This window comes from Thamnophis sirtalis, unplaced genomic scaffold, assembly GCF_051295495.1.
Source record: "Thamnophis sirtalis isolate CommonGarterSnake01/CBP01778 unplaced genomic scaffold, rThaSir2_p1.2 scaffold_4, whole genome shotgun sequence".
In the NCBI taxonomy this organism is placed as follows: Eukaryota; Metazoa; Chordata; class Lepidosauria; order Squamata; family Natricidae; genus Thamnophis; species Thamnophis sirtalis.
Window position 1 is genome coordinate 65,319,105 of NW_028261384.1, and position 25,406 is coordinate 65,344,510.

Genomic DNA, 25,406 nt, shown 5'->3' on the forward strand with positions numbered 1-25,406 from the left:
CAAAAGTCTGCTTTTCAGAAAATGGTAGAAAGTTTTAAATCGGATGTTACTATTTCTGGAGAAGAGTTAGCTGAATTGTTGTGTGTGTGTCCGATACAGTATCAACCAGGACCACAGCCTGGACAACAGATTGCTGAATGGGAAGGTTTGCCATTTCAGATTTTAAGGGAGTTAAAAAAGGCTATTTCTGATTATGGAATTACTGGAAATTTTACTAGAGGTCCTTTGGAAGGAATTAAGAATGGTTATTCTGTGATACCTCAAGATTGGAAGCAATTCAGAAAAGAAAAGAAAGCCTTTAGGGAATTGTTTTTAGGGAATTGTTTCAAGTGTGGAAAATCAGGTAATTTTCAGAAAGATTGTCGTTCAACGCCATCTAGTGGTGGTTGACTACCATTGTACAGAATTTCCTAAGTGCAAAAGTAACTTTTAGCCTGTTCTTTCTTATTAAACAGGATGTGTTTGTTTTAATTTTCCTTTACAGTTACAGGATAAAGAAAAAAGAGGTAACATGGTTTTGCTTACTGTCTTTCTCTCTATTAAAAGGTTCCAAACATCCTGGAGATTTAGTTTCGCTTATTGTTTTGCAAAAGAAATGTCTCCAGGATATTCTAAATAAACTTAAATTGAGATATGTTGCTAGAATTGTTTCTATAGTTAAGAAACTATGGTTAGCAATTTTTCCTACTTCACCTCTACCTACTGGATGTCTTTATTCTATTTTGGATGAAAAAGTGATTCATATTCATGAATGGTTGAATTTGTCTGCCTCTCCCCCTAGAAATATTTTTCCGTATCAACAGGCTTTAGAAGAATTGATTATGAAAGCACGACCAAGATCTTTGCAATTAATAGGTCATGACCTGGATGGAATAGCTTTCACTCGTACTAAACCTGAACATGAACATTTGATGACCGTTTCTAATTCATATCAAATTGCCTGTGCACACTACTTTGGTGATATTCAATATTCTTTACCTAAAGATGCTAGAATAGTTATTACAAATACACAATCTTTCATTTTCTTCTATTTTTACTCGTTCTCCTCTTCCTGAAGCTTTAACACTATTCACAGATGGATCACCCACTCATGGAGTTGTGGTTTGGACGGATGGTCAACAATGGTTTTCTAAATTCACTTCTGTTCAGACATCTGCCCAACGTTCTGACTTGGCAGCTGTTATTTTGGCTCTGAGATTATTTTCTGAGCAGCCTATTAACTTATTGTTGATACCAAATATGTTTTTCTTGCAATGCAATCTCTTCCTTATGCTTATTGTGCTATTTCTCCTGACATTAATCTTTTGTCTTTATTTTATCTTTAAAACATGTTTTGGAAGAACGTGTCTTTCCTTTATATGTTGAGCACATTAGGAGCCATTCTCCTTTTCAAAATCCTTTGACGGAAGGAAATAGACGAGCTGATGAGACTCTCAAAGAAGTTACAACTCTTCTTTCAGATCCTGTTGCTAGTCATTCATATTTTCATCAAAATGCTAAATCTTTGGCTAAACAATTTTCTGTTCCTATGTCTCAGGCTCATGACATTGTTCGAGGATGTACTTCTTCTCAACAATTTGCTGTTCCTTTTCCTATGGGAGTAAATCCTCAAGGAACAAAAGCTAATCAAATTTGGCAAATGGATGTCACACAATTTGCTACCTTTAAACCATACACTTATTTACATGCATCCATTGATACATATTCTCATTTTTTATGGGTCACTGCTGCTAGACATGAGCACACTTGATGCAATGTCTCATTGTCTTTCTGCTTTTTCCATAATGGGCCGACCAATTCAATTAAAAACTGACAATGGTCCTGCGTATACTAGCAAGGACTTTAATTCTTTTTATCAACAATGGAACATTCAATTGATACATGGAATTCCTTACAATTCTCAAGGGCAAGCTATAATTGAGCGAGCTCATCATACATTCAAAGCTACATTAACTAAATTAGTAAAAACTGAATCTGGTCCCTTAAATTTGAGAAAGATTCAAAATTTGATCTCTATCGCTCTTTATGCATGAAATTACTTAACTTTTCTAGATTATTTTTCAGCTATTCCAGTCAAGTTTCATTTTCAGACGTCCCCAGGTTATAAGTTGATCATGGTTATAAGTTGGACGTGGTTACGCTGCAGTTGAAGATTTGCAAACAAAGCAAGCTGTGTGGATTCCAGGCCGGTGTGTTCGTCCTTATCATGGAAAAACAAATGAAAAATCCAAGGATGCAACATCTTCCAATGTTGCCTTGGAATCACATTGAAGATCAACCTCAATTGAAAAAATCCTTTTTTCTCATGTATTGTTTTCTCTTTTTCTTTTTCTTTCCAGTTTCTACTAACTCAGAGACAACTCCTGCTTTTCCTCTTAATCCCAATCTTTGGATTTGTCATGTTCAATATATGTTTTTGATTCATGGTCGTAATATAACTTTATATTATGAACCTCCTATGGCTCTTGGTCAAGTTGCTTTTATTCCTAATCTAATTAATTCTTCTGCTTTCATTGTTTCACAATTCCAACTTATTTCTTCTTCTTGGTTATTTTCTATTCCTCCACATGAATTAAATTTAGTTAGATGGAATTATATTCAGATTAATCAATTTATTAGAGGCTTATGTTTTTGTTGTCATGCTCATCATAATTGGCTTAATCAATGGTCTGATTACCTAAAAGCTAAATGTATTTTAGATAAAGTAGGGAATTATAGTTATTGTACTCAGAAATATTGGTTATGAGGTACCATTAAAACATCACAAGGTTATAACACTTGATATGTATCCTGAAAATTTTCCTATTTTTCAAACTGACTCTTCTAATATTGGAACAGGTAGATCAGTCTGTGCTGGATGGCAATTGAAAGATCCTGCAATGTGGTTTTTCTTTGAAAAATATGCAACTAACGTTCACCCTCAGAACTATCAATGTGCTGCCATTGGATATTTGTCTTTACCTGTACAAGTGGGTGTTTCCGGAAGTTTATCAACTCGAAAAAGACGTGCAGCCTTAGGATCAAAATGTTCTGATGAAGTTATTATTGATACTCAATTTTCTTCATTGCCTACTTTTGGACGTGCATTAGTTGGAGCCATAACTGGAACTATTACTTTGGGATCATACCCAGGAATAATAGCTCAAGAAAATAGATATTCTATTCTAGGTCTCACATGTCGATTAGAGAAATCTATTAATGCTACTGCTGCAATTATTAGAGATTTGCAAAACGAAATTGAAAAACTTAATCAAGATTTAATTCAACAACGCTTTGCTATAGACTATTTGCTAGCTCGTCAAGGGGGATTTTGCAGCTTAGTTGGTCAACATGCTTGTGCTGTGTATTTTCATTCACTTAATAAAACTATTGAAGATGAATTAGCTAATTTACAAGCTTCTATAAAAAATAACGTACATGATGAATTTTCTCCTTATGCTTGGTTAACTAATTGGTTACCTGATATTTCTTGGTTAAAACAATTGTTTTTCTATAGTGTGAACATAATCGCATTACTTATACTTTGCTGTTGCTGTATGCAATGTGATCCTTTATTTTTTTGCCATGTTTCGCAAGTCTCCTGCACCTACTTTGAATGTGATTCAAATGCATGCTCTTGAAAAATCTCTTTTTTCATCATTAAAAACAAAAAGCGAGGAAATGTAGGGTTTTTACAGTGAATCATTTGGATGTTCCTTAGAACTGAGGTTACACGTGTAAGTACAAACTGCAGCAATCTGCAGAAAATATTTGCCTGTCAGCTATTCTTTGCTTGCAGTGTTCCCAGGCATGATCAAGGACACAGGATGATGAAACAAAGTATAACCTGCAACATTTTATTCACTTATTTGATAACACTTGATTTATTCAGTGTGTGAAAACATGCACATTCTCACGAACACTATGATGTAAGGACTAACCAATTATTGTGCCTTGGAGACTTGTTAGCCAATAATGATATAACACGTAAAGTAGGTAGAGCTAAGAAGCTGCAAACACTATAAGAATGATGTTTCATGATTAATAATTTTGCTGTTGATTCTTCTGTCTATGGAATGCTTAGTTCCATAGATAGAAGCATTTTAACCACTGAGCCAAGGTGGCGCAGTGGTTAAAATGCAGCACTGCAGGCTACTGCTAGATCAGCAGGTCAGCGGTTCAAATCTCACCGGCTCAGGGTTGACTCAGCCTTCCATCCTTCCGAGGTGGGTAAAATGAGGACCCAGATTGTTGGGGGCAATATGCTGACTCTCTGTAAACCGCTTAGAGAGGCCTGAAAGGCCTATGAAGCGGTATATAAGTCTACTGCTATTGCTATATAGTTCAATAAACTTTGGTTGGTTTAGCTATCCGTGGGTGGATTACTTTCTTTCATCTTCAGCCTCAGGACCCTAAATGCTACAATTTAACTATACTTCATGACAATTCTATGCAAAGTACAAAATGAATATACATAACAGTAGGAATTGATAATGAATACAGGAAACAAACTTATCAGTTTTAAATTACCTTTGTGCGACATTCCTCTGTAATGAGATTACAGTTGTCAATGATATCTGGAACATGTTCAAAAGGGTTTGAGAAACAATGAGTATGTACAAATCAAACAATGCAAACTTTTAATTTACCCATCTACCAGTATAATATTTGTAACCCATTTAAAATAAGGCAAAATCTCCAACTTTAACATTACTATTGGTTAAAGTTATTTTTAAAATAATGGCATTCAAGTCTTAGCCTACATGACATACCCAAATTCATGAAAGGAAATTAGCTTTGACTACATTTTTTCCCCCAATGTCCTTATTCAAATGGCATCATTTATACTATAATCGACTGCACGGAATCTAGAAGACTATAATGGTGATAAACAATAGTTAAAAATGTAACATATCACAACTAGACCAAATAATGCACTAGAAGGAAAATTCAATTTTTTTTCCTTTTACTATATGTTTTCAGTCATAGGTTTTCTTGAGTTCCTGGAGATATGAAATTTTTTACAAGCAATATAGAATACTCACTATGACATGTGGGGCATCTTTTGCCATTATGGGTAAACCTACTTAACGTCATATCAAAGTCTGTAATTATCTGTAAAGAATATATAAAGAAATATATCATGAATATAAAAAAAACTAAATATTTAAAATGTAAAATTAAAAAGAAAAATCAGTGTTCTAAATATTAATAGGCTGTGCTCTCATTTAATTTTAAGTGTATTGAAGCTTTTGTTTCAGTTTTTAACTTATCACATTTGGAGTCGTATTTGAGCCATGATGAACTGGGATCATCATTAACTATAGTTTCCTAAAATCATGAACTGGGATCAGCATTAACTATAGTTTTCTAAAACAGCAAACTGTTTTAAGGAAGCTGATGTTTCAGAAAATCTTAATTAAGAGTAATAGTTTAGAATTCAGATGCTGGGCTATGGTTAGTTGAAAAAAAGTTGCATTATGTATTATACCCAAAGATGCTTTTTCAAGAGGCAACTGGAGTTTTTGGTTTTTCTTTCAAGACATTTTGCTTCTTATCCAAGAATCTTCTTCGGCTCTGAAGAATCCAAGAAGCTTCTTCAGCTTCTTCAGAGCTGAAGAAGATTCTTGGATGAGAAGTGAAACATCTTCAAAGAAAAACAAGAAAACCCAGTTGTCTCTTGAAAAAGCACCTTTGGGACAACCATGGCCTGGATGATTGAGAATATCCATAGAAATTTAGCGATTATGTATTATAATAAATTTTGGCAAATATTACAATAGCATTTTAGCAAATTAAGGATCTGCGCAGAATATCAAAGGAAGAGCTTTGTATGACTTGAAGATTGTTCAGTCTGATTCACTTGGTATGAAGCTGTTTTCTTATGATTTACTTTGGAGGATTGATTTAATGGAAAGCAACACTATATGGAAATGTTTAATACTCTTGTTGTGTCATATTTTGGAATATTGTTTTTTAGCAATTCTTGAGGAGAGGGAATGACTTTTTAGGCTTTTCTAAAACTCTAAAAGTGCCTAACCAACTTTTCCTTCCACTATATAAAGATCTGTAAATGTTTTTTTTTTTAAATTAAGATTATGGTCTAATCACACCTAGATTAATAAATAAGTGTTTAAATCTAATAATTGTGTTACCAATTGGAACATTGCCTTTTTTTAAAAAAAGTAACATTTTCAATAAAAAAAGAAAAGAAATATAGAATTTTTTTGTTTCTATCAAAAAAATTGAGATGAATTTTGTAGGTAAATTATGATGTAAGAGAATTTGAAATAAATTGAATTTTATAAGCATATATATATATTAGTTTATATTATATATATATTTATATATATAATATATAAATATTATATATTTATATATATTAATATATATATATATTAGTTTATATGTTATATGTTGTTCCAAGAGCCAAACTAGTGGTTAAGGCACCATTGTAGAAACTATTTTAAAAATATACTCCCTTAAAAATCTGACTTTTAACAATACCTGTATCTTTGTTATTTTCAAAGATAGTGTGATAAAATAAAAAGCAATGACAAGTCTACAAGAGCACCCAGTGCTGCGGTCAATGGGGAAGGGGTGTTGGTCCTACCTGAGACACCCTTTCTCTGAGTAAGTCTGGGAGAGTACAAGAATGGGTTGTCTCGTTTGTTCTGTTCATGCACTCTTTCAGGACCCTCCGTCCAAAGGATGCTTCTGCCGAAGCAAATTTGTAATGGTAAATAAAGGGCAAAGGAGAAGCCCATGTCGCTGCTCTGCTGATTTCTTCGATGGATGCTTGCGTAGCGCATGTTGTTGTTACTGCACTTCTGGTAGAGTGCGCAATCACCCCTCTGGGAACTGGTAAAGCCTGAACGTCATAGGCCTTAGCAATGCAAGTTTTCAGCCAACGGCAAATTGTCGATGGAGTTACCTTGGAGCCCATCGATGCAGGGTGGAAAGACACAAACAGTAACTCAGTCTTTCTAGTAGAGGAAGTCCTCCTGATGTAAATTTGCAAGGCCCTCCTCACATCCAAGGTGTGCCATTTCTTCTCCAGAGCATGAGATGGCCCTGGGCAGAAGTCTGGCAGAATGATCTCCTGGGCCCTGTGGAACTCCTGATCTCCTGGGCCCTGTGGAAGGTCTTTCAGTACCTTCCGAATGACTCCTGGGATGAGGGGAAGAGGGGGGAAGGCATACAGCAATTCCCTGGGCCACGGTTTGCAGAGAACATTGGTCCCCTCTGTTCCCGGTGTTACAAACCTGGTGAAATATTGTGGTAGTTGAGCATTTGTTAGGGAGGCGAACAGATCCACAACAGGCTGACCAAATCTCTTGGACAGGTCCCTGAAGAGGTCCTGATGTAAGTGGTCTATTGTGGATCTGCTGAGGCAGTCCGCCTGCACATTTGCTGCTCCCATGATGTCCTCCACTTTGAGAAGTGTTCCTCTGCCCACATACCCAACTGTTTTGCTTCTTTCAAGAGGACCCTGAAATGGGTGCTTTCCTGATGGTTGATATGAGCTTTGGTAGTCACATTGTCAATAAGAAGGAGAACATGTTGTCCTTGGATTATGTCCTTGAATTGTCGAAGGACCAAATGTGCCACCTGAAGCTTCAGCCAATTGAGATTGTGCAGGTCTTCCTGAGACCAATGACCCTGGACCATGTGAGACTGGAGATGGGCGCCCCAGCAGAATAGACTGGCATCCGATGTTATCGTGATGCAGCTGGGTTCTTTGAAGGCACATCCCTTGTGTAGGGCTGGGGATGTCCACCATCGGAGGGACTGTTGGATGGACCCAAACCCTGGTCTGGGAGTTGCTGCTGCAGGCCTGCTGGAATGGGAGCAGAAACCAGTGAAGGGGCCTGGCGTGTAGTCTTGCCTAGGGAACTATAGAAATGCACAACATCATTTTCCCAATAGCCAAGCCAGGAGGGTGATGGGAACCGTGTACTCCTTTTGTATCCTTTGAACAAGGGATATTAGGCTGTCCTTGTGACCCTGTGACAGAAACACTTCACCTAACGTGATGTCGATCACTGCTCCCAGATGCAATAGTCATGTGGTAAGAAGCAGATGACTCTTTTGGAAGTTGACGGAGAAGCTGTGATCTTGCAAGACCTTGATGGTGGTTTGTAAGTCCTCTGTCGCTCTCCTGAGTGAGGATGCCTGGATAAGTATGTAGTCCAAATAGCATTGGAGATGTACAGGTATTGACCTGAAGTAGGCTGCCAGTGCTGCCAGGTTCTGGGCACCGACACAAGGCCAAAAGCCAATGCCGAATATTGGAAATGAGTTCCTCTGTAACAAAAGCGTAGGAACTGGCGATGGGCCGGAATAATTGGCACATGGAAGTAGTCCTCCACCAAATCAATAGAAGCAAGGTAGTCACCGTCCCGAATCCCCTCTAGGATGGATTGGAGGGAATGCATGTTGAACCTTCTATAGATCAGATTGCATTCAGTCTTTTTAGATATAAAATAGCCTCTCTCCTCCTCCGAATTCTTTGGAACAACAAAGAGAATGGAGAAAAATCCCTGTTATCTTTGGCTTTTCAGGACCGCCTCGATGGCCTGAATATGCAACAGGGATTGGATGGCAGTCTCCATGAGACCTTGCTTTTCGTTGTTCTTCAAGACAGAGCAATGAATAAAGAAATTCAGGGTGTGGAAAGGAATTCCAGACTGAGGCCTAACCTCACTGAGTTGAGTAACCAATTATCTGTTGTTGTCGTATCCCATTGGGCTGCAAATAGACGTAATCGGCCGCATATGGGAGGCTTGGTTTGGAAGTCATCTTGGTCTATGAAAGGAGCAACCTCGTGCTCCACGAAAGGGCCGTTTGGCTTGGAACTGTTGCCTGGGATGGTTGTGAAACCCCGCTCTGTCTGGCTGGCATTCAGAACTCTGAGGCAAGAACCTCTGGGGCTAGGGGAATGCCGATTCAGTTGGCCAAAAGGAAGGCTTGCGGTAGTATGGTGAGGGACGTCAATCTTTCCGCCTAAACGATGATGGAAGAACCTTCCTTTTGTCCTTATTTTCAATAAGGATCAGGTCTAGGGCCTCCCCAAATAGCGTGCCACCTATATAGGGGGCAGAGGCTAGCCTCCATTTGGATTTGGAATCAGCCTGCCAATGGCGAAGCCAACACATCCTCCTAGATGTAATGGATGATAAAAGAGCTCTGGAGGCATACTTTGCCGTATTTAGGGTGGCATACACCGAGAATTGAGTAGCTGCAATTAATTTGTTGAGGTTCTATTGGAGCCTGGCCTCATGCGGTGGAATTCTTTGTTGCATCTGGTGAAGACGAAGCAGCGAGGTCTGATTAAAAAAGGAAACTGCAGAGGCTGCTTTGATCGCCCAGGCTGAACATTGGTGTGTATTGTGCAATGTTAATCCCACCTTTTTATCCTCAGCCTTGAGCCCTTCTGCTATGTCTTCTGACAAAAGGGAGGAAGAGACAATGGACGCCACAGGATCATCTACTTTGGGTATCTCCAGAGTATCAGCCAGGTTGGGAGCCAAATTGTAAAAATGTCTGTCATTTCGGCTTGGGGTCAAAAATGAACCTGACTGTACCTATTGTTTGTGCACTCCATCTACAAAGGATTGTGGTGCAGGAATATCCTCCTGTTCTATGGCTGGCTCAGAGAAAAAGTGTTCAAACTGAGGCCCAAGATTCTTGGAATGGGATCAGCTCCCATGCCAGATGTTATCTTTGCTTTATGTGAAAGTGACTTAAAGATATCAGGGAAACAGCCAGGTGAAGGCCTGGATATCTGGGGTTAAACCCTCATCCTCTGAAATATCTGCATCCCTTTGGCCCTCATCAAGAAGAAGTGAATCCTTACTGTCAGAAGCGGGATTGTGAGATTGTGTCCCACGCCAGTGGAACAGGGCTCCTGTTAACTGGGGACCTTGTTGGAGGCTGGTAGATGGCTGAGGGAGCATGGCTATCTGGGTAATAGATTGCTGCAGTGCTGCAGTAACTCCCTGAGAAATAGCCTGGGAAATCAATAATTTTATATCTCCAGGCAAGAAAGACATTAAAGAGTCCTCTTGGCAAAGCCCAGCTGCAGTGGGTGTAGAGGTAACCTCTGGGACTGGCCTTCTAACACTGGAGATTTGCTCTCCCTCATGGACAGAAAAAGGGGTTTACTTCAGCTGCATTGCAGGTTTGACAAGCAAGTGAAAAGAGTGCTCGCTTGCTCCCTATGTTGACCAAGCCTCTGGTATTACATCCCGAGTGAGGCAATTGCTCAGCCTGAAAATGGCGGGAATCTGCTGCTTCTGTCAGAGTGGAAGCTGTTTGAATTTCTGACAGCTGTCTCTCAGCCCTAAGAAATTGTTTCTCCAAGGCCTTTTGCCTTCTGCTGGCATCTTTTTCAGAAGCCTTGGAATGCCCTTTCTTGCTGGAAGCCTTATACCTTGACTTTGACTGCCTGGAATCTGAAGTTTCCACAGAACAAGATCTTTTAGGAAGCAGTGCCCTGTCTCCTTGTTCTGCAGCCCTGTACTCCATTTTGTTTCTAAGCAAGCAAGGCTGCTGCTGCTGGTGCTGTCTGCCTGCCGTGTGAGTATACCTAGTCAAAATTAGGCAGGGACTCCAAGCCTTTCCAGGTAAGCAGAGATGAGGCTAAAACATCAGGCAGGAGGAAACTGCTGAGATTTGAAGTGCCTAAATAAACGGGTTTGCCTAGCCGAACCTAGGCAGGGAATCGGTGCCTCAAATAAAATAACTGGTATGCCTAGCCTAGACTAGGCAGGGACTTTGCGCATTTTCAGAGGCTCTCGCAATTGCTTTTGAGGAAATGGTGGCTTTTTAAAAAAAGACCGCGCAACCAGGCAACTCTAAATCACTCTTTAAATTGATTTTTCTAACCAGGCTAGGGTACTATGAAGCTCTCTAAATTCGTTAAAATCGTTATGAAAACCTATTCCTGAGACTGCAAGAAGTCCTGATATAATTGACATGTTTTGTCTAAGTATAGACCAAGCTGAAACTGGGCCATAGAGGGTAATGACGGGGTGTGGCCACAGGCTTAGAGTGTGGTCTCTAAGCAGAATGGATGAGACAACCCATTATTGCAATCTCTCAGAAGCACTCAGGAAAACAAATGACTCTATTACAATGTCACAATGGAAATTGTGCTTCTTAATATTGGCATGAAACTTTGCAATACATGTTTAAAAAGGTAGACTTTGTACTGTTAGATCATAGCCCAATTTATATTATTTTGGCATCATCATGGCCAGCTGGAGATGATTCTACCAGTCTGTGATTAACATCCTATGTTGGGACTTTTAATTGCAAAACTGAAAGGTCTGTAAGAAATCATAACCCTTTTAAAGTTACTTTTAATACTATAATATTCCTGTTTCTAGACAAGACCCAACTCTGTCATTCATTCATTAAGCAGGATGCCTTCAGTGATTGGGGGAAGATATCATCTTAGTCCCCTGAATTGTGAGTGGATTATGGTTGCTCCTTGTGTTTGGGATATTATTGATTATATTGTTCCACTGTCATGTTTATACTGTTTTATTCAATTTTTAATATTAATGTTTTGAAGATTTAAGATCAGATGATAACATCTCTGTGCATCTTTGTGATTGATTTCTTGCAACTAGATGGACAAGACACTGCAGTTATCTTGACAAGGATTTTGGAAGTGGTTTCCACACTGCCTTCTTCCTAGGACTGAGAGGGAATGACTGGCACAAGGTCACTCAGTTGGCTTTATGCCAAGGTGGAACCAGAACATACAGTCTTTTAGTTTCTACAACAGTGCCTTAACCACTAGATTGGCTCTGTGAACAACATACAGACTACTAAAATATATATGTTTATTATACACTCACCATTGCACTTGAACTGGGAAGGTCTTTGAGTATGTTAATTCTTTAAGAGTTATTTTAAAAGCAGAAGCAGTATATTAAGCCAGTACATATTTGACTGGATTTATTTAGTGTGCATGTAAACCAGCCACTATCAGTATGATTGTAAATCTTGGTGTAAAGCTGAATTTAGAAATCCTTGATCTTTTTTACCAGAAAGCCATGGCAAGTAAAAAAGAACCATTTTCCAGAAGACAAGTTTGTGAAGTTGCTACCTAAAATCCCTATTAGGCTCTCACTTTATCTTATTTCTTGGAAGTAAGCACACTTTCCACTTAAGCATTTGACTCTAGCTACTTACTATTTCATTTTCCAAAAATGCCTTTTTATCTTATGCGGATCCCAGATTCATCCTTGGAAACAGAGATAAGGAATGATGTTTTTATTTTCCAAATTAATTTAAAAAGTAGCATAAATTAGACAGAAAGTCTTGCAGAGGCATACAGAAGTAATCTCTATAGATTATTGAAGTAAAGGAATTTCTAAGTACAATATCCTGTATAACAATGATGCCTACAAATAAACCAAGGAAGACTTTTCAAAATATGGTTAAAAGATAAAAATGTAAATATCTAATTGAATTTAGGGAAGTATGTATCTGTTAGTATCCAATTTTTTAACTTAAAAGAACTCTAGATGCAGCCTATATTTTTCATTTCAGTTTCCTTCACAATTAATGACCTATCTGTTCATTTGGGGATTTATCAAGCTACTAAAAATGTGTCCTTTACTGCAATTCTATAATTACACCAAAGACAAACTGATTCATGTGATGTAAGTTCAAATATAAATGGAACCATCTCTTTGAAAAGTCGATTACAGTACATTATAGTTTTACTCTCTCTCTGCACATACACACACATTTATGTGTGTGTGTGTATATATGTATGTATGTATACACACACACACACACACACACACACACACACACACAAGATCAAGTACTGATGATTGAGGGAAATAGGGGGTTGTCATTATATAAAATGCACTCATTGATGTTTTTGGTTCATGCATGGTAGTTTACTTAGTAAATATAATCCTGCTTCAAATAAAACAGGAAGCAACTGATTTGGTCTATGATAAGGTGACCAGATTTTCAGATTGGTAAAGAGGGACACCGTTGACCGGGGGCGGGGGGGGGCTTGATTAAAATTTTTATATTTTGTCAAAAGGTTACACAAGGCGATTACATGACCCCAGGACACTGAAAGCATCATAAATATGAATCTGTTGCCAAACATCAAAATTTTGATCACGTGACCATGAGGATGCTTCAACGGTCGCTAAGTGTGAAAAACGGTCCCTAAGTGTGAAAAATGGTCATCAGTCACTTTTTTCAATGCCATTGTAACTTTGGTCACTAAATGAACTGTTTGAAAGCTAAAGCTAGCTTGCATTATGCTAGCTTACATTTTCAAGAGAGAGAAGCTAAACTCCTTATTAGAATTGAAATAGAAATGAGTAGAGTAGAGTAGAGTAGAGTAGAGTAGAGTAGAGTAGAGTAGAGTAGAATAGTTTATTAGTCAAGTGTGATTGGACACACAAGGAATTTGTCTTCGGTGTACATAAAAAAAATAAAATAGAATACATTCATCAAGAATCATAAGCTACAACACTTAGTGATAGTCTCTCTCTCTCTCTCACAAACACACACACACACACTCCTCCTCTGGATTCAATGGGACTTTTAGAAAATCCCCCCTCCTGTGCACACACTCCCTCCCTCCCTCCCTCCCCCTCTCTCTCTCTTCTTCTCTGGATTCAATGGGGCTTAGAAAATCCCCCCTCCTCACACACTCCCTCTTTCTCTCTCTCTCTCTCTCTCCCCCCTCCTCTGGATTCAATGGGGTTTAGGAAATCCCCCCCTCCTCACACACTCCCTCTTTCTCTCTCTCTCTCTCTCTCTTCCCTCCTCTGGATTCAATGGAGTTTAGGAAATCCGCCCTCCTCACACACTACCTCTCTCTCTCTCTCTCTCTCTCTCTCTCTCTTCCCTCCTCTGGATTCAATGGGGTTTAGGAAATCTCCCCTCCTCACACACTCCCTCTTTCTCTCTCTCTTCCCTCCTCTAGATTCAATGGGGTTTAGGAAATCCCCCCTCTTCACACACTCCCCCTTTCTCTCTCTCTCTCTCTCTTCCCTCCTCTAGATTCAATGGGGTTTAGGAAAACTGATTAAAGCGCTTTCAGTGGGGTGTGTGCTGGGAGGAATCTCTCCTCTCCTCCTGGCACGCACCTCCCTACCTAAAGCGCTTCCTCTCGCCCGCCCGATCTCTGCTGCGGGTGAAAGGGATCTGGGAGGACAGGAGAGATTCCTCCCAGCACGCACCCCACTGAAAGCGCTTTAATCAGTGGGGTGCGTGCTGGGAGGAATCTCTCCTCTCCTCCTGGCACGTACCTCCCTGCCTAAAGCGCTTCCTCTCACCCGCCCAATCTCTGCTGCGGGTGAAAGGGAGCTGGGAGAACAGGAGAGATTCCTCCCAGAACGCACCCCACTGAAAGCGCTGCCTTAGACTTAGTGTGGATGGGCGGAGGAGCGAGCGACAGCAGATGGGCGGGGGAGCGAGCGAGTTATAAAAGCGGGACTTTTTGAAAACTGCGCTGGGTGCGGACAAATTGTAGAAAAGCGTGCCTGTCACACTGAAAGCGGGACGTCTGGTCACCTTAGTCTATGATGAAACCAATAAGCATTTCATATTCTTATTTTTTATAACAATGTTTGCTCTTTACTTGAAGTTTGGCAGCTCCTCCTTTGATGAGACCACATATAATTTCTTCTACCTTTTCTGGGTCTTTGATATGGACAGTTTTCTTCTGAAATTCTGGCATCTAAAAAAAGTAAAAAGCTGGGTATTAATTTTTACACATAAACATTTATCAAGATAAATAAGTGACTCTAATAAAGAAAAATGCTATCATAGTAAAGAATATAAAAACTGGTATACTTTCAAATGTGCATTGGGAAAAGTAGCAGACATATTAATTCAATACGGGCATAAATTATTCAAGCAGCCTATTTTTTACAGAACAGATGGGGTAGTTATAAATACATTAAAATTTCTGAAGACATTAACCATAATGTTGGTACTGCTGTTACACAATGGTGTATGCAGATATATTAATAGTACAATTTCACATGAAAATTTTAAGTATAAAAATATGTATAGAAGGTTACTATTAATATTTGATTTAATGCTGATTTATTATGAATGTTACAAGTCTGAATATTTACATCTCTCTAGACTTAATTCATAATTTTCTATATATTATAAATATACCATGTACCATATATTATAAATATACCAAGTCTTTTGCAGTGCACATCTCTATTATTTACTTCAAATAGGAGTGACAAACAATAAAATCATCAGCAGTCTATTACTACTATAAGAACACAGATAAGAACATAATGTTATAATAGCATATTATATCCTTTGAGGAAGGATGACATGCTTCTTGCTTACCCAAAAATTAATTAATTGGTTTATTAAATTTATAATCCTAGACATGTGCATAGCTATGACTAAATTTTAGAAATCTCTATTGACATAGGTAACTAGCTGCTGTAGTCATTCCTGCTTTGTTGCATGTAGGAAAAATAGGTATGTAGCTCCATAGGATTGGTTCTGTATTGTTTGAAAAATCTCTTTAGAAGACTTAAGAACTTTACCAAAATTATGTAAAAGTCGTAGAAATATAAAATAAAAAAATCTAATGAAATTTATTTGATAGTTTATATTTGCATCTCTTGTGATTTAATATCCTATAAAAATATTCACAAAAATACAATATTAGTGTTGTTCCTGAATGCAGGCTTACTCTGGCATTTTCTTTTTATTACTGTTTCTCAAAAATAATGGATAAGGAGGAGGAACCAACGTCGCAATGTTACATCGTGCGGACTCGACAGTCCGAATCTGCCAATGACACTTTTGCCCCGGATGGTCCTAAACCGTCCCGAAGAGACGGTGACTGGGAATACAAGGCCTTGCTGGTCGCAGGGACATTGCAAAGTCCCTGATTGACCCAAGGGAAGCGCTTCCAACTGGTGGCAAAGGCAGCCCCCAGGCTGACATAGTTGGAGACAGCTCCAGAAAGAAAGAGAAGTGAAAGTGTTCCGTCTGGTGAGGTTTTTTTTTCTTTTCTTTTAGAAGATTGCCCCGAAACTTTTTTCTTAAGCTAAATTAGTCCCTTAAGTAAGAACAAAGCGGCGTATTTAATCCCTATTGGACTGCCTTAGAAAGCTTTTTTCTCTTACCTGTAACGATGTTTTGTGGATTGAAGTGATTGCAACGTTTCCTGTTTCTCCGCTTGAGGTGAAGGGACTGACTTTTTTTCCTCTATTTCTTTTTACTACTTTAACTTTTTTGGCTTAAATTAAAACTTTTTTTACTTTAATAAACTTCTCTTTTTACTTGTTATAATATCATATTAAAGATACTTAAGGAAAAAGTGTTTAAAATAGTTGAATCTGCCACTTGGAAGCCTAAGACTAAAGTTTTTTTTCTTTTGCTGTTGTAACAAATGTATCCTTTGTTGACTCCTATTTGACTACACTGACTTTGCAACAGAAGGGTTTGGAACTTGCTTTTAAAACCTGATAAAGACTCAAGGTAACGATCAGTGTACTGCTGGTACTTGTGGAAAATATTTTGGCAAGACTAGGAAAAGAAAAGAAAAAGATAAGAATCCTTCTACTTTGAAAACCATAAAAGAACTTGTGTTTAAGATTTAAAATAAAAATAGATATATTCTTCAAAAATTTTTGACAGGCTAGGGTGGCAGTAACTATCAAATTCCTCCTTTTCTTTTTCTTTATATTTCTTTTTTACTCTGAAAAATGGAGCAATACTCAGATGAAGAAAACATAATAATCCAAAATATTTTGGCTGGACTTCAAAACATCTCAGAAGGACTTGAGAGATTTGCTAAGAAAATGGACAGACTGTGGAGTATCACAGAAAAAGATGATGGGGTTGGAGCCCCAGAAATTAAAGAAGTGAATGAAAATACAGAAAACCAAGATAAGACATTAGATGAACTTATTAATGGAGTAAATGTGAGTGAAGGCGGAAAGAAGGGAAGCTGGAAAAGTGACTTTGATATATTGGTGCTTCATTCCAAATTCCAAGATGCAGGAGAAAAAGAAAGAGCGAAAAAGATGGAGTTAATAAGACAAATCTATCCAGAAATAAGCCTGACAACCAAAGTTAAGCTTACATCAATAACAATTCAAAATAATGGATAGGAAAGCACATATTTGTTGTTTAGGGCCACAATTATGGAATAATCTAAGTAGCATTTATGTAGCATTTGTTTTTACAAATTAGGAGATGGGAGTAAAGAGAACTCAATGAAAGCTTTAGCACAGAAAAGGCATAACCTTTCAGTGGTATTATTCTAAAAATAACAGCATATAGTTTAAAAAAAGATATACTATTTTTTTAAATTCTCATAATAGATGCATATACTTAACTATTTTCGAAATTATCTGTTCTTAAATATTTCCCCTCTGGCATAAATAGAGGGAAAAGAACTTATTTTAACTTATTCTCATAAAAGTAATATATAAAACTTTGTCTCCCTATATTGATTTAATAGAATTACAATTTTATCAGTAGACTACATTTTCATAAAATATACCTTTGGAGGAAGCACACTAAGCTGAAACTGTACCAAAATCTTGTTTTTAGGTTTAGATTTCTTATTGTCTGAGCTTACATAAAGCATGGGAAGAAAATTAATATGCATCCTTTACATCAAAATTATACTCACATCAGAGTTTTTTATCTCAGGTAGACAGGTATAATACAGCAGGACTTAGTAGGATAAATCAAGGATCCCAATCTGAAATGTACCGTATTTTCACGACCATAAGCCGCACTGAAAATCCTAAAATTTTATCAAAAACCAGCAGTGCGGCTTATAACCCGGTGCGCTTTATGTGTGAAAAAAGATAGAAAATCTCTCCCTCCCGACGCTCAAACTTGAAGCTCGCAAGCATGCACACGTCCCTCGGGTCTCTCCCTTCAACCTCGCTACTTTCTCAGTCGGAGACCGGGGGGCGAGCAGAGAGCCACCCAGTTCCCAGCCCCTATAGACTGAGCTGTTCCGTCACCCCCGCCGCCGCAAGAAGGGACGCAGCCCTTCAGGATTTGCCGGCGCCGAGCACCCCATCCGCCCCGGCAGTCGCCCTGCCTAACTCCGCTCCGCGCCCCAGCCGGCTCTGCGCTGCCGGTCAAGGGCGCGCGGGTGGCCGGTGCGGCGCCGGTCTTCCCAGCACACCACGCCAGCCGGGCAAGAGCCGGGAGAGCAGCGGAGCCCGAAGCCTCCCGCGCCAGAAACGTCCCGCTAGCCGACGCCTGCCACGTGCGCCCACCCGCCCGCCTCGGGGACCGCAACCCGGGCGCCCTGCCCGCCGCCGCCCGGTTTGGCTTCCCTGGCCGCGGCGCCCCAGGCCCCCGCGCTGGCGATCTCCCGGGGTGGCGAGGCTGCGCGGGGCCGCTCAGCGGAGGAAGGCGGCCGCCTGGCGGGAGAGGCTCGGCCGAAAGATGCTGGGGCTGGAGCCGCAGAGCCAGGCATGCCTTCCGCCCGGGAAGTCCTGCCCCTTCATCCCCGAAGGCCGGCGCGCGGTGAGGGGGGCCGGCGTGGGGGCGAAAGTACTTTACACATGCTCCACGGTCGCCGCGCTCTCCGTCCCAGCCTTCGCCGAAGCCGGCGGGCTGCCTCCCGAAGAAGCCGCCGGAGCGTTCCAAGCCAGAAAATGCCCCAACTCGGGCAGACGGAGTTCCAAGTTGCAACCTGCGCACGTGATTCGATGAGGAACCAAGGGGAGCCAGGTCTCTGAGCGCGGCTTATAACCCGGTGCGCTTTATATGTGGAAAAAGTTTAAAAAATTAACGTTAATTGATACTGCGGCTTTTAATCCGGTGCGGCTTTTGGTCGTGAAAATACGGTACTTTGATTGTAATATTTTGCTCACATCAGTCTGTATAGTTAGAATGGAGATACAAATGCTAATGTATTCCCCTCTCTTCTCCCCAAATTTTCAGGATTTTTGCAACATTCTAGCTCTGGATAAGTAACACTGTTACTAATCTCCTCTTTATTTGCTTGTTAACAACTTCCAGAAGCTTGGGGATGCCGCTTTTCCTACTTCACTGCTTAGTGAACCATTAACTTCAATGGTCAATAATACTTCTATTTGATTTGGAGATCTAATCCATGCATGGCCCATTAAATCACTGCATAACTCTAATTTCACCCCATTTTTCTATCCATAATCCAAATTGAGAGGAAAGTACATAGGAAATGGTAAATTTGAAACAGGTGTGTGATCCCAGCACCACTAGCTCATATATAATCAAATTGTTAATGTAGCAATAATGAGTTCCCTTAATTGACAAACACTAAAATAGAGCAGAGAGTATCATTTGTTGAAGGGACAATGTTTTACTTTACTCTCCCCAATTCCTAGAGTCTTAATTCCTAGAGTTTGCTAACTAAAACAGAAATAACTTATTATATCATTACAACTTCTTGAATTACTTTATTAATGGCTACAAGGGTAGAATTAGATAGTAATTTTTTAAAATAATAGGTCTCCTAAGTAACTTAGAAAGTAATACCATGCATTTATATAAGAAAACTATATTCTTTAGGTAGTAAAACCACATGTTCGCGTGAAAAGGTAGGATAGTGCTTTTTTTTTTTGCTGAAATTGTTAACTTGCTTGAGAAACTCAGAAGGGATTACTAACAAATCATTGTTATGATCTCACAATACAAAATTGACAAAACATCAGCTCTTCCAGATACTGTTTTGAAGATACTCTGAATATGACTGTTAGTTGAATATTTATTAACTGATACCCATCTTTATACAAGCTTATACTAATCACAAAAAAATTCAGATTAAACTTGTCAAGTTTGCAATCTGTTTATTAATGCTTATTCAAATGAAGAATTGCTTTAAAAGTTAATGAAAGAAAAGTTATATTTTATATGAAAATTGAAATGTATTTTATTTCTAGTAAACATAATAAAGAAATACACTAAGACTTTTCCTCTTATTTATGAAAAATGTGAATAAAATATGTACAATTTACAATAAAACAGAAGAAATGTCAGAAAAATGAGACCACATCTTATTAATATAAATATGAAGTAAAATTATTTATATTTACAACTGCATTTCAGAATTCTGGAATGCTGCTAGGTAGCAGAGAAAAAGCTTGAATAAAATTGTGACCCTGATTCTTTTACTAGCAATTTTATTATCATTGTTAGGAGCAGAGTAAGAAATAAGAATAAGGAATAAATGAAGACTTTTTTTGCATACTTCTAAGAACTGCTGGACCACCTTATTTATTTCTACCACACCTTTCTCACTATGAACTCTCATTCAAATAGACACAATTTTTAGTATCTGCCATATAGATATTTTGCACTGGCTTAAAAAGAAAACGTTACAAAGGTAAACGGCTTTTAATCAACTGCTTGCCATAGTATCCTGTTTAAATTTCAATTATTCCAGAGCTATCAGAAATATTGGAAACCAGGTAATAAGCAAAAAGGTATTTACTTTTAATAAAGCTTATTTAACTTTCAGATTATATTTCCATCTTTAAGAAAATATGATCAGAACTGAAATCTCAGATCTATTCAACTTCCAAATTGATCAAAAACTCCATAATGTACAGGAAATACCAGTTTCATGTTTATTTATACTAATAACAAAAACTATTAAAAGGTTAAATTTCCTTCAATTATAACATTTAAATATAAAAATATAATAAATATTTCATTTAAGAATCTCTTTCTAGCTACAAAACACTATGAAATATTTATAATTTTAACATAGTTCCATTTTTACACCAAAACAAAAAGAAAATAAAGTAATATAACCACCCAGTTAGCTTTCATAAGCCTTGATCATAAACTTGGAAACTTTATGTTCTAGTAGTTTACATTCAGAATTATTCTTTATTTTTTTATGTTTGTTAACAAATCAAATTATTTTGGGGAGAAATATGCAGTTCCATTACCTTAAAATAAACATAAATATTAATTTTCCAATCACACACATTATGTGTGTGTGTGTGTGTGTGTGTGTATGTATGTATGTATATATATATATATATATATATATATATATATATATATAATTTTTAAGATGCTGTTATGATGTAATGAATAGATATATAATTCAGATTCAGTTGTAAAGTCTGTGAGTGCAAAGTAATCTAAACTGATCTAATCTGAAATGGTATATGTTCTCCTGCTTGAGTATGGGGCTGGATTAGAAGACCTCCAAGGTCTCTTTCAGCTCCTATCCTATCCTTCTGGATTGATTTTATATTATGGACCTTATTATTATTATTATTTTTTAAATTATTTTTATTACATAGACCTTATTATTGAATGAATGGATGCATTTATACCCAAAAGAAAGATGTTTGCTAAGTGTTTTGGATTTTTCTGAAGAAAACTCTCACATTTAAAATAATTTTTAGCATATTAATTAATGTAACTAAATTCTCTAGATTTGGAACTGTGTATCTGCCATGTACATAAGAATATGCTGAAATCTAGTAATTTTAGCATAAGAGGCTTGCCCTAATTTTTCTTCATTGTTTTAAAAAGAAGGTACCTGTGCGCTGATCTTAAGACACCCTTGCTTCTTCAGTACTTGATCTTTTCCTACTGCAACTGCACAGGTGACAAGCAGACTCCAGAAATGCAGGGCTTGCATACAGGCTGCCAACAAAAATCAAGTGAATTGCTTAGGAAATTGTCTGCTATATTATCCAATCTTCAGAATTAGTTTGCATAAACATGGTAAACATATGTTTATCTGAATAGCTCCAATTATATGAGTTTTATATATATTTCAATAGTCTATGCTTTTTAAAACACTACCAGAACAGACTTAGGTATGTTTACTCAGAAACAAATATATACTTAACTTAAGAGAGTTTATTTCCACGAAATTTATATTGGAGCACAAACTTAGCTTACAATCCTACAGTACTTATTTTTTCTGGGATATAAACCCTACTTAGCACAATATAAATTGTTTTTCTCTAAGGAGAACAGAACTCTTCTATATAGCATTTAGAATTTAAGACAAGCTATCAGATATACAGTATTAACTTGAAAAAAAACCTCTGTTTATAATTCACCAAGAGAGGCTTGTGAAAAGCACAGCTGCAGCAGTGAAAAGAATTTTTCAGTTCAGTAACTACAAATATAGCAGCACAAGGTGCAGTTGAGGGCGTTTTCAAAAGTAGCTTGATTAATCCCTAGGCAACACCCCCCCCCCCAAAAAAAAGCCTTGTGAAGTATATCAGGAAGGCATGCTCAAGAATCTAGCTTGTTAGATTGATAGATGATCTACTGGGATACTGACAACAGAAGCTCAAACAAGACAGTCTCATAGACAGAGCAGGAAAGTGTATGTGGGGAGGAGATTGTTGTAACACAAGTGATCTGAAATATTAAAGGCAAAAATCTGAATGGTAATTACAAAACAAACAAAAAAGTTAATTTTTGAAGAAAAACAACAGGCAATAGATGGGAAGATTTTGGATTGTACCCTTTTCATTATATTCTACAGATCACAAGTCTATAAAAGTGAACCAGATGGGGAGCCAAGATGGTGAACAGGCAGCAACAGTTTTAAAGAATTCTTCCAAAATTAAAAAGGTTTTTTGTGACCTTATATTTTTAATCCATATCTGACTTTTTATAAAAGCACATATATTGGAGAGGTTACTAATTTGTTTTAGCTACATTTTAACAATATTACCAGCCAGGATTTTTAAGAATGGGGAAGAGATGATCTAGCAAAAATATTAGGGCTATATTTTCTATTGGGCTGCGCATTAGCACACTGGGACATATTAAAATCAGTATCTATGAACAAAGGTCTCTATAGATCTTGATTTTTAAAATAGCCAGTGTCTGCTGGGAGATTTAAAGTAGATAGAGAAGAATTTGGATCCTTAAAAATAAGCCAATGCCTGCTCGGAGATTTAAACTAGAAAGAGAACAGACAGGTAGTAACAATCCAATGCTTAAGGCAGTGTTTTTCAACCTTTTTTGTGCAAAGGCACACTTTTTTCATGAAAAAAATCACGAGGCACACCACCATTAGAAAATGTTAAAAAAATTTAACTCTGTGCCTATATTGACTATATATAAAGTAATTCTCCCACGGCACACCTTACACTATGTCACGGCACACTAGTGTGCCGCGGCACAGTGGTTGAAAAACACTGACTTAAGGAGATAGAACAATGGGGAAAATACTTAAAGGTTAGGAAGCCCCTCCTTACCCTAAAATGATTCAGAAGTTGGGGATGACTAAAGAAGATATGGTTAATTTGTGCTATGTGTGGTAGGAAGATCCAGGAGAAGAAAAGAAATACTGCAGTGTTAGAAAGATCTCTAGAATTTGGACTTCCTGCCAGTGGCGTCATAGCGGAGTGAGGGAAGGAATGGCAGCTCCCAATGGCAGAGTGGAGGGAGGCAAACTCCCAATTGGATGAGATAAACCCCTTGAAACCAATGGAGAAGAAATCGGCGTCCATGGCCGATTCAGAGCTGTGAACCATAATGAGGCAAAGAATATAGCAGCACGATAGCATCGGTGCCAGATAACATCTAAAAACAACTTAAAAACAGTAAAATTTTTGCTTATATTTGACTGAGCTAGAAATTTGAGACTCTAAGTCAGGCTGGGAAGCAGCTAAAGATCAACGATAAGGAGTAAAAGAGCATGCGATTTCCTTTGGCAATGGAGTGGCTTGGAAGCAGGAGAAAAGAGAGGAGGAGGGATCATTAGAGAAATTTGAATCATAAAGAGGAATTGGAGCCAGGCAAACAGTGACTAAAGAAAGTGAGATAAAGACTTAGGGAAGAAATTTGGTGTAAGATAGAGCAGAGATTTTGACTTTTGTTGGAGAAAAAATTTGACTTTTGTTGGAGAAAAAAAAGACAGATGAAAAGAAGAAAGAAACAAAAGCGCCATCTAGCGAAGAGAGAAAATAGGAACTTATTAAAAAGAGATGGGATAAATAACTGATGCAAATTGCTGAAAAATTACAAGAGGAAAAAAGGAACTTGTGGAAAGTGTGGAACTTTGAATTTTGAGATCTCTGAAACCTAACTGGAAGTAAAAGGGAAAAAAACGTTAAAAGAGAATACAGAAGGAAGGAAGAAGAATAGAGAAAATTGAATTATGGTTTTATATATATATATATATATATATATATATATATATATATATATATATATATATATATATATATATATATATATATATATAAAATCTACGAAAACATACATACATACATACATACATACATACATACATACATACATGTTCGTAGATTTTCATGGGTATAGGTATGGTCTTTCATGGGTATAGGTATGGTCTTGTTGTAGTTGGGATTTTTCCCATGTAAAATTGAGATTTTCTTGGCAACGTTTCGGCGAGGTCTCCCGCGCCATCTTCAGGATCGGTTTTGGGCTTAAAGCGTGGTTGGAGCTGCTGTCTTTCTATAAATCTTGGTGGGGTTGTGTGAAGTGCTGGCTTTGTTTCAGTAAGTGGAATGATTGGCTGTGTGGTTGTATCACGATTGGTAGATTGGTGCTGGCTGTGTGTCCGTTGTTGCTTCGTGTTGTAACGGCCTGGGTGGTGGGTGGGGCTCGTTTGTTAACTAGGACTGGTTTGCAGATGTGTGGTAGGCAGGAGGTATTGTCATGTTTATTCATGTTGTGGCAGTGTTTCTCTATTCCAATAGTTTCCATAATTATTCTCTTGTTGAAGTGTTCAGTTTTGGAGATTAACCTGGTTCCTTCAAAATTAATTTCATGTCCTGTAGCTTTAAGGTACTGGAAAAGGGAAGAAGTTTTTTCTTTTTTTTCTTACTGCGTTTTTGTGTTCTGTGATGCATGCATTGAATAATGCAGGAGAATATCCTGTCGTTTGTCCTATGCATGTTGCAGGGCAGATTTTGCATATTTCTTACTCTCCTTGGTTTTCTAGCTGGATTTTGTCTTTGGGGCTTCTTAAGATGTTGGCTATTTTTTGGTCAGTGTTGAAGGCTGTCTTGATATTGTGTTTGTGGAGACTTTTGCTGATTTTATCTGTTGTGTCTTTGATGTAAGGGAGGAGGGCGATGCCGTTGTCCTGTTCTGTGTCTCAGTTTTTTGAGGGGAGCCTCCCTTTGTATTAGGTTGGTAATTGTTTTTCTTTGGAATCCGTTGGAGATTAATACATTTGTGAGTGTAATTCAGTTTCAGGTGGTCTTTGTCGGCTAGGCGTTTGGTTCTGGAGATGAGGGTGTTGGCTACAGAGTTGATTTGTGCAGGGTAGTGATGGGATTGTGCATTTATGTAGCAGTTGGTGTGTGTTTTTTCTGGTAGATGGTGTGTCCTACAGAGCCATTAAGTTTTTTGTAGATTAGGATGTCCAGAAAGGGAAGTTGGTTGCTTGTTTCTATTTCCATAGTGAA

The 25,406-nt window shown here is 38.0% G+C and overlaps 1 protein-coding gene across 4 annotated transcripts in view; it reads right to left on the bottom strand.

The window, feature by feature from the left end:
- Nucleotides 1-25,406, bottom strand: part of NT5C3A (5'-nucleotidase, cytosolic IIIA) — a 117,817-nt gene that overhangs the window by 17,616 nt on the left and 74,795 nt on the right. For 3 of the 4 annotated variants that reach the window (XM_087713065.1, XM_087713064.1, XM_087713066.1), the window contains exons 2-5: nt 21,536-21,642; nt 14,615-14,713; nt 5,025-5,094; nt 4,510-4,556 (exon numbers count right to left, since the gene is read on the bottom strand). In XM_087713065.1, coding sequence (XP_087569191.1) covers nt 4,510-4,556; nt 5,025-5,094; nt 14,615-14,713; nt 21,536-21,637 — 318 coding nt within the window. In that variant the 5' untranslated portion in view covers nt 21,638-21,642. The remainder of the gene's footprint in view (nt 1-4,509; nt 4,557-5,024; nt 5,095-14,614; nt 14,714-21,535; nt 21,643-25,406) is intronic. The other variant, XM_087713063.1, reaches the window with a different exon arrangement.